Source organism: Pteropus medius, unplaced genomic scaffold (assembly GCF_902729225.1).
Source record: "Pteropus medius unplaced genomic scaffold, Ma_sr-lr_union100, whole genome shotgun sequence".
Lineage (NCBI taxonomy): Eukaryota > Metazoa > Chordata > Mammalia > Chiroptera > Pteropodidae > Pteropus > Pteropus medius.
Window position 1 is genome coordinate 8,688,895 of NW_024347790.1, and position 10,558 is coordinate 8,699,452.

At 45.2% G+C, this 10,558-nt stretch overlaps 1 protein-coding gene across 1 annotated transcript in view; it reads left to right on the top strand.

Moving 5' to 3' along the window:
• The first annotated feature begins 514 nt into the window (after positions 1-514).
• KIAA1217 (KIAA1217 ortholog) overlaps positions 515-10,558 on the top strand; it is a 267,905-nt gene continuing 257,861 nt past the window's right edge. The window contains 2 exon segments of the mRNA XM_039877568.1: positions 515-584; positions 8,711-8,994. Of these exon segments, the coding sequence (XP_039733502.1) occupies positions 515-584; positions 8,711-8,994 (354 nt within the window).

Below are 10,558 nucleotides of genomic sequence, written 5' to 3' on the forward strand. Positions count from 1 at the left end.
ACGCTCAGCAGCTGGCTGTGCATGAGCGTGTGCATCAGCCTATTGGGGACACTGGTTCTGTGTCTGACTGAGAGTGAGGACACCAGAAGGTTCATGCCGGTGACCCTGTGTTTTAAATGTTTACCCCTCTGGCTGCGAAGTCTCATCGCTTTGCGGCGGTGGAAACAGGCCGTCACCTGTTGGGGCCTTGCGAGCGCGCGGCGCCGGGCCTTCGGCGGCCGGGGCGGCGGGGGCCGGGAGCACAGCCCCGGCTCCTGGGGGGACCCGTCCCGCCGGCGGGCGGACGGACGCGGGGACGCAGGCACGGCGGGAGGAGGAGGAGGCCCGGCGCTGGAATGCAGCTTTCTCCGGCCAGAGAGACTTCGCACGGGAGTGGAGGATAGTTCGGGGTGGGGTTTCGCGCCGCTCCCTCCTCCCCACCCCCGGGCCCCTTTCCAGGCGCTTTCTGGCCGCTTTCAGAACCGCGCTGGGAAGTTTAAAGAGCAGCGAGGAGCTTGTGCCGTAGGCAGGGACAATGGAAGAAAATGAAAGCCAGAAATGTGAGCCGTGCCTCCCTTACTCAGCAGACAGCAGACTCATGCGGGGTAAGTACAGACTCATTCAAAGATGGAGTTACAGTTACGCGTGTCCTTCGCCGCTTGCTGCGTTGTATGACCCGAGACCCGGCGCGGGGCAAAGAATAGGCGTATTTCTTGGGGTGGTGGGTTTTCAAAACTGGGCGGAGAGCTGTGATTTCTTGGGTTTGACTTTCTCTCTGGCAGGATTTGCTTAAGCGGCCAAAGAAGTGGTGTGGCGATGAAGTGGTGTGGTGATGTCCCATGTGTAGCTCAGAGAGTAGTCAGTTGGTGTTATTATCTCTAGGCAATGACAAATATATCGCTAAGAGCAGCTTTTAATACTCAGGGCTCCGGCCGCGGGCGAAGGCAGTTGTTTCTGTGAAGCTCTGCCTTCCCATTCATTGGTTGGGGGAGTCCATGAGGCAAATGCATGGTGGATGCAAGTTTTGTAGTATGTTCGAGTTAAATCACAGAGTTTGGGGATGTTTCATTTTACAGATCAGGACAGCAGGGGAGCAGTGTACAGCTGGATGATAGAACTCTGAATCTTCTGTGTGTTTTAATTCAAAAGTTGAGAGTTGGTAGACAGTGTTGGTAAATTTTCTCTGGGCATTTTCCCTGTAATTGTTTTTATAATAGACTTGTCTTTTCCGTAGGGAATTTCCAGGAGCTTGTGTTGTTCCAAAGAAATTTCACAGTGGTTTGGGTGGAGAAGGGACGGGTCTGCTCTCCAGTGTCTGAGCCTCTGATGCCAGAGGCGGTCCTATACCATCGCTCAGGCAGCATGTTCTAAACCCAGCAGTCCAGAACCACCCCCGCTCACCCTACACCAGGTTCATCCAGGGGCCAGTTAGTAAGTGGAAGTGAGTTTGGGGCTGCAGTGGTGTGCGTGGGAGTAGGGATTATGCCCAGGGGAAAAGGTGTATATGTGTGTGTTTTTCTTTTAAAGCTAAAGGGAAGTAACAAATGACTCATCCACATTGAAAATGCAAAAGTAAGCCAGACAGCAGAAAATGCAATTACAAGAGATAGAACCTCCCCCTCCCCTGCCCACCCAGTGAAATGCAGGAAACTTTAAGCTCCGTAAATGCTAGAGAACCCCTGAGTCTTACATTCATCAGACTAGGAGTCTGTTTGCACTTCCAAAGCTGAGTATTCTCCTTGAAGGCGCCTGGCTGGTTGGGGGCCACCAGGAGATAAGGCTTCCTCCTCTCCCTTCCCCCACTTTTTTGATAGGACAGGATCCTAGAGCAGGAATTCAGCCCCTGGGCCCTTGCTGAAATAAATGACTCAGAATCTACTGGGGCAATTAGAATGAGACCAATTTAAGAAATAACGTTCAAACAAACACAGCAACTCTCAGATGCTTCAGAGGCTGGAGATGGTCAGAAGGAGAGGGTGTGTTCACTTTATTAATTTATTCATTCGTTCAATGAATATTGAGCATCTTTTATGTGGTAATGACTATTTGAGCTGCTGGGGATCCAACAGCGAGCCAAGTAGACCAAAAATATTTGCCGTCATTGAATTTATATTCTAAGGGCTAAGTTTGGTCGGAGGGGGGCGGTAGAGACAGATAATGAGCAAATAAGTGAAATACGAAGCATGTTAGACAGCAGGGTCACTAGAGTTTACAAATAAAAATACAAGATGCCTAGTTAACTTTGCATTCCAGATAAATAACGAATGATTTGTTAGTATGAGTATCTCCCATACAATATTTGCGACCTACTTATGTGAAGAATCGTTATTTATCTGAAATTCAGGTTTAGCTGGCCATCCTGTACTTTATCTAGCAACATTATTAGGTGGTAATAAGGTTGTGGGGGAAAATAAGGCAGGGAGTGGGGTGTGCAGGGGTGGGTGGGATGATGAAACTAGATAGGATTATTAGGACATCAGAAAAGAGGTGAGGGGGAGAGCAGCAAAGACTGTTCAAAGAACATCGAGAACGTGGGACATAGATGGAAGGAAAAGAGAGTAAGAGGTAATCTCAGGCCAGCGCACGCGGGGCCAGTGACACTGATGAGGACTTGGGCTTTTATTTCAAGGGAGGTAGGGAGCTGCTGGCAGGTCTGACTTGTCTTATGAAGGGTAATACTGGGTGCTGTACTGAGAATCAGGAGGTGGGGGAGGCGCAGGGAGGCAGGTTAGGAGGCTCTGCAGTAAAACAGGCCAGAAACTGCACTAGCTTGGACCAGCAGGTAGGAGAGCAGGTGGTGATAAGGAGACACAGTACTCTAGACGTACATTGACGGTAAGGCTGAAAGAATTTGCTGAGGCGTTGGATGTGGGACATTAGAGAAACAGAGGAGTGAAAGAGAACTTTAAAAATGTCGATCTGCACAGCTGGATGAATGGAGTTGCCATTTATTTAGACCAGAAAGCATTTGAGGGGAGCAGATGAGAGGCTGTTTGTGATTTGGAAGTGGGTGACATGGCAGAAACTCTTTTAAGATCCCGTTGAGTTCTGGGTGAAAATGATGCTGTAAAGGACTGCGGCTTCATTTCCAGTTCTGAGGTCAACATGAGGACCACATCAGGGCGGGTAGGCCGCTGATGTTCGTGTCCGTCACCCAATCATACCACACGTCCATTGCTGTCATTGCACTCTCCACTGGATTTGTCCGTGTGTATGCTTCAACCAATTACAATGTGATATTCCAAGGCAAAGACCTTGTCTTCATCTTTATATTCTGAGCACCTAACAGCACCAGGCATGCCAGAGGCACTCAGTAAATAAATACTTGCTGAACAGAAGGCTAATTATACCATCCCAGGGCTTTGAGTTTATCTATCTACTATAGATAAGGATGCCTTGGGTGATCATGTAACTTATTGTCCAAACTGAGACACTTTTGAGAGTGAAGGGGAGCACTATAAATAATTTCGCTGGGACAACAGCTGTAACCCAGCTCTGTTTTGGCAAACTGGGGCATATGGTCTCTTCAGGAGTAGCTCTGGTCCATGAGCTTTCCATGGCTGAATAGGTGGGTAACTAAGTAAATAATAGGATGAAAGCGTGCTGCCAAGTGCATTGCACAGAGCAGGCGCTCAATAATTAGAATCCAACTATGTCATGTTCCCTTTGGAGGCCATGGGCTCCTTAGAGTGGTACTGGAGGGTTCCTTGGGTTGTGTATATCTGCCCACAGCAGCCCTGGGGTGTCTGTTCTTACTCTGGCCTCTAAGATCCAGAAACCCAATGCAGCCACCTGCTTGTCTTCTTCAACTCCCGATTCATCAACATTTTATGATACTTAGATACTTCGTGCTAGTTGTTAGTAGTCATTTTGCAACATATAAATGTATCAAATCAATACATTGTACACTTTCAACTTAGACAATGTTATGTGCTAATTATATCTTATCAAAGCTAGGAAAAAAATACTATTGCTAGCCCCACAGAATGCAAGTTTGGGGAGTCGCAAACATTCAGACATCTGCTCAGAAGTCTCCTCTAAAATATTCCATCAGTCTCTGTTCCTTATGCTGTTTTATCTTTAATAGGTCTTGTCACTTGATGACATTTCTATTACATATTATTTGTTTGAATTCTGTCTCCATAACTATAATGTGGACTCCTCTATGAGAGAAGGGAATTAAGCTTGTCTTGTTCACCACTTTGCTACATTCCCTAACGCTACATTCCCTAACTTCTTGCAGCCTACAGAATAGGCACTCAATAAATATTTTTGTGAATGAATGAATGAATCAATCAACTAACACTTGAGATACAATGCTTTTCTGGGTGAGGGAGAGATTGTACCTATTTTGCCTAAAATCTATACCAAAAATCCTCTTCCTCACTTACTTAATTTTTAAAGTTTTTTTTTTTTTTTTTTAGAAGACTATAATGTCCAGGTTTCAGCCAATTTGTATGTGGTAGTGAACTTTGTGATGTGAACAAGGCAGCTGGAAGACTGACCAGATCGTGTGGACCCCTCAGCAGCAGGCATGATATATATTAGTCAGATGGGCTAATTGCTACAACAAGTCTTTGTGGCTTAGCATAATCAAGGTTAATTTCTCAAGCAGAGTAAGATATGAGTATTCCTGGCCAGATGGATCTCCTGGATGGCCTGCCTACAGACTGACTCTGGGACTCAGGCACCTCTGTGTAGTCAAGACACCATTCCCCAAGGCCTAGGAGGCTCCCCCTGGAGCTTTTGCATTTAGCTGCCCAAAAAGGAAAAGAGGAAAAACATGGAAGATTATTCAGGAGGTCCAGGGGCCAGGACTAAAGGTGGCACACATCACTTCTGCCCACATTGACTGGAGTTAGTACAGGGCCCTAACTAGATGACAGAGACGAATTCTTCCTGTGTGTGTACAGTTGGAGGATGTTATGCTTTGAATATGTAGACAAAACACTGTCGCTGCCACCATATGCCAGGATAGGTCATACCGCCAGACAAAACAGCAGCTCCCCGCAAAGTTCCTACGACAACAGAGCCTCCAGCACAATTTAAAAAGCTACATCGCAGAGATAGCTTGCCAGAAGCCACTATAAAGAAGCGAGGGACTCCTTTCCTAAGGCGCTGTGGTCTACCTAAACTTGACACTGGAATAACATCTCAGGGAAGCCATTTGTCCTGTTCCCGGCCTTCAGGTAGAATGCCTGAACGGTACAAGGCCCCAATTCCTTGCTGCAGGTCAGCTGACCCTGTCAAAGCCACCTGAGCTGTGTCCAGGAAACCAGCCTTGGCAGCTCCCGCGGTTACCTCCCTGCCAGACACCTTGCTGTGTGGAGGACCCCCCTTCCCTAATCCTCGGTCTCCTGGGTATCTACCCCATTCCCCACTTTCTACTTTTACTTTCCGGAATGTGTCCTTCTCAGCCAGGAAGCCCTTTGAAACTCAGAAGCGTCTCTCTGTAGCACCCCTGCCTTCCTGCTCCAGGGAGTGTTGGAGGGATTGTCAGAGCCCGAAGCTCCTGTTTTGCTGTTTGCCCTGCTGGAAGTGAACTACAGGGACTTGCTCTGGGCTGTGCAGAGCCTGGGAGGGGCCGGAGGAGGAACTTGCAGCCTCATTTGTTTGCCATGGATTCCCAGAATAGCAAACAACTAGACACACCCATATTTAAAGGTTAGCACCAAAGCCCATTCTGGACAAGAAATAGAGCTGGATTTCCATTTGAATGGCTTGGATCATCTCTTCATGCAGATGAGGAGAAGTTGGTGGGACTCGCATCTCTGACTCGTGGCTTTGGAATTGGGATGAAATGTTGTTTGTCTGCTCCCTCTCCTGTTTGTTTCTCTCCCTGTTTAGTTTCTCTCCTCAGTGGAAAGGCCACATTGTCCCCAAATGACTGGAATGGGAGCATGGAGGCCTCTCCCCTCAGGCTTGGGAGTTGGCGGCTCTCAACAAGCTGAGCCTTAGGGAGGACAAGGCTTTGTGTGGAAAGCTGCGCTGGGTTGTTAAGGGTGCTGCGGCCGTGGAGCGGGTGGAGTGGAGGGCTGATGGGGCTGGAGAGAGGGGAGCGAAGCACAGGGCGGAACTGCTGGACGCGGGGAAGAGGGACGCGGGGAAGAGGGACACAGGGACAGGTGGGCTCTGAGGGCGATGAGACCTCTGCCCAGAGACGGGACCAGAGCCGGCGCCACTGGTGCGTTAACCGCTGGTGCTGTGTGCTGCTTTCCTCCAAATCGCATTAAACAGCTAGAGACATTTTAGAAGAATCCACGAGAAAGAGTAAAAAACGGAAAAGCAACGGAAGGCTGATGTGACTGTGTTAGAAAAGGATGGAGGCTTGCAGAGTCAGTGAGTTGGGGCGGCTGAGAGGTCATCGACTCCAGACTCCAACAGTCCCCTCTCCTCGCTCCATTCCCAATTCATTTCAAAGAAGAAGGTGAAAAACTCTTTTCAGTCTTCAGGGGCTACCATTTCGGCTGTCTTAGCCTCTTCTGAGGACCGACCCTTGTGTGGAACAGAATAATAGTTCCGTGAGTCTCTGTGACAGAACAAAGTGGAAGGGGACTTTCTGCTGCCGTTGGTGTGAGTGTTTATCCATGTGGGCGGGTGTGGATGTTTGAGTGTTAATGTCCGTACAAAGCAGTCACTTTTCCAGAGATTCAGTCCTGCTAATTCACCCAGCTGTCCTGGATAAGTTTAAAACTATATTGTTTTAACGATTAAAAGTAATCTTAAAAATCCATTCGAAAGTTAACCATGTTTGGGTCAAATACGCAATTTTTGGCTAATACAAAACTCATTTGCACATACATACTCGATGGAAAAAGCTACATCTCTTCAGATTGCACACTCGTTTACCAACCCGAGACGCAGCATTTTCTGCATCTAGTTTTATTCAGTGCTTTCTGTTACTTCTGCATTATCAAAGAGACCACAATAAAAAGGTAGCCATCATACGAGTCCATGTAATGAGAAGGTAAACGAAATAAATGAAATTTAACAGTTTATCTTTAAACTGTTAAAAAAATACGAAATAAATGAAAATTGACAGTTTATCTTTAAACTGTTAAAAAGATATCTTTCAGTATCTTTTTAACCAATAGTTCCATCTTCCCCTTCTAAATTTACTGCTGAAAACTAATGAAAAGTAGAATTAATGAGTCTGGCTGTTTTTTTCCCTCTCTTTTCTCATCAGTGTCTGATGGAGATACTATAATTAGCAAAGTAATGAGAAGTGAAGGGTAAATAAGAGTTGTTCCCAGAACATCCATCTCGGGGTGGAAGATCAGAACAGAAAACCAGCCTGAGATTAAAACATTTGTATGCCTAATCAAAGGGGGTCATACCTGGAGCCCTATAGATACACGTGTCTAGGCAAAGAAGAGAGAGGCTGTAAGTGGCATTGCCGTCAGAGGAACTAGCCTGTGCCCATGTTCTGGACACTCGTCGCTTTCCATCAATGGCATGAGGGTTTGGTTCTCCGTTTAGCTGAGATTCAAATCTAGAACTCTCAAATATTGGATCTCTTTTTCTACACATAACTTAAAAAAAAAAATGATTGGCAAATAAGCTCTTATTGGAAACTTATTTTTTAAAAAATAACATAAAGTAGATTGAAAGGCTTTGGAGCTAAAAGACTCTGCATATCTAATGCTAGTCCAACATCACTCGGAAGAGTGAGGTGGACAGAGGTCAAAATTGTTCTAAATTTAGGATTAAAGGCAGGACGCCTGACACCCTGAGACCCAGCCCAGTGCTTCCCCCAGGGGATTCAGTGGACAAGGACACCGTGCTGCCTGCACCTGTAATACTATATCAATCAGAACTGCTCCTGAAGAGGGGACTTAGTGAGTTCCTGAAGCACTTTTGAATGTTCATTACTTTTTCTTCCTATTCTGGTTTTTAAGAAGTAACTCCCTTTTCTCAGTTAACTGGAATAGTCTCACCCGACACCCCATTTGGCAGCCATTGAGAATGAATGGAGAGTCCTTATTTGTGTCCTGTACTCAAAGCACTGTCATTGCTGGCCTTAGTCGCTCAGTTCTAAGGGGAAACTATCTTGTCCCAGGCCAGGTCGAAGGCAGGTGTCTACGTCAAGCCTTCAGAATGTACCCTGTATCTCTTCCCTTTTCATTGTATGTTTTAGATAAAGTCCACTTCAAGTAAAATGTGTCTAAGCCTTTACTTTACATTACTCGATTATTACTTCTAATAATATCCTAATGCTTGCTTGCTTTATGCTAATGGGGGAAATTGAATTTTCAGATAGTGTACATGTTAATATAATAGCTATTTTTGGTCTTGGAGATGAAACGAATGTTTCAGCAACCACCTTCAGATTATAAAAGTATAAAAATCCTGCTACCAAGATGATGGCATTAAAAATAAAGAAATAACCAGAATCACTGGAGTTCTTTTCTATAATTGCAAGTCATAGTATGGGGTAACCTGTTTGCCTACAAACTCATCTGACCAAATCTTCTCATTTTGAATAACCTTAGGGAAAGAATCAGAAATAGCGAGGTTTTTTTTTTCTCCCTGCAACATCTTTATTTTTAAAGCGTGATTTTTCATATTTCTTGATTGATTTTTTTTCCTTCTTGCCACACACACACACACACACAAAATCTGCTAAGTTATATTCGTACATTAATAGCTGCCACAACTCTCTTGGTGTTCTGTAAAAGAGATTCCTTGTGTGAAATCATTCATTGTGAACTTTTTTTTTTTGGTCTTTCAGAACAAGGGAAAAGCAATCTGCATGTAACGTCATCAGAAGATGCAGAATGTCGCAGAACCAAGGGACGCCTTCCTAATGGGAACACTCGTGTTTCAGTTCCCAAGACTTCCCGCAACATCCCAAGGAGACACACCCTAGGTGGGCCCCGAAGTTCCAAAGAAATACTGGGAATGCAAACATCTGAGATGGATAGGAAGAGAGAAGCTTTCCTGGAACATCTAAAGCAGAAATACCCACATCATGCCACAGCAATCATGGGCCACCAGGAGAGGCTGAGAGACCAGGTACAAATGTGCTGGCATTTCACTCTGCAAAGCTCTTTCTTTAGTGAACACAAGGGAAAGTGAAATGACCTTCAGTTTAAAAGGGAAGAAATAGTTGAGGGGACTGTGCCCACCACTGAGTTGTTTTAGATCTCGGGAGGAGAGACCTAAAGAGTGTGCAGTTTGCCCAAAAGAGGGACCCCAAGGCCAACTACAAATACATCTAAAGTGCAGGCGATGACTGAGTAAAGCATGGGAAGAAATGTTGTGCACCCCATTAGCACAAAGTGCTTAGCACAGTGAACAAATAAGTGAATGAGTGAATGCACAAATGTGTTTTCAGGGTGAAACAGAGCACAGAGGTATAAACTTGTGATGAACCCCCTTTCCTTAAGAAGCTGACATTAGGGTTTCGTTTCTGCTCACTTTTTTCTTTTTAATCACAGATGTTCTTCTTTCGCATGCTTGGCTTTGTGCTGTCTTCGGCTACCTGTTTTCTCAGGTTATCTTGACACCCGACTGTGGCTCAGGATGTTTTTGTTTCTTGGCTGTTTGCAATTACCTTTTAGCAGACAGGAGATGGGAGGCCTCCTCTGTGGACCTCATGGGCTTGTTATCAGATTGACCTTTCAGGATGGGGAACATAGCAAAGGAAGAGAAGCACTTAGTGATTTGCGTGGGCAGGGAGGAGGGCAGGCCGTTATTGATTTCTACACTCCAGGTAAAGAGGCAAGCACAGTGTTTTAAGTCTGCTATCTTGCCAGTTAGTTAGTTACAGAAGTGATGTCTAACTAACTCAGCTTTTGATCATCCATGGAAGTGGAGACTGGCATCAGCCTGAATAATTGAACTCTACACTGTATCCCCAATCTCATTTTCTCCCTCAACTTCAACCGTCTCTTCTATGAAATCTTTAATCGAGGGCCTAAACATGTGACATGCGCTTTGTAGACTATGTGTTTGCTTTTTGTTCGCATCACCAAAAGGGGAAAAGAAACAGGAGTCCTGGTTGATGTAGAGATGAGTGGATTAATTCTTTGGTAATTAAGGAAAGGAAGACGATCTATTCATGTCAAGCACACAGGCATACCTCGAAGATATTGCAGGTTGGGTTCTGGACCACTGCAGCAGTAAAGCGAGTTGTAATCGTTTTGCTGGTGGAGGGTCTTACCTTCAATTTGTAAACAATATAACACGTGTGAAGTGCAATAAAGCAACAGCGGTAAAAAGAGATCTGCCTATATATAAATACCCCGATTTTCTATTTTAAAATTTTATATATTTTTATGTTTTCCCATTTTTATTGAGATATAACTGACATATAACAAAAATACCCTTTTTTTCTATGATAGTCGGGTCACTGTCCCCTTAAGTGATGGACTCAGTGCCTCTCCCTGTGTCATTTTTTGGTGAGGCACCATATTTTATACAAAGCGTTTTGGATCAGGAAACTCACTCAGAGTAGTTACGATTACATAGTCTACTCAGGAAAAGTTGGAATTTGATTCCGGAGAAGTCCGAGCTCAGAATCCTTGTTTGTTCCGCTATTCTGTAATTTGAAGATCATTGCTTATAGAGGAAGGGT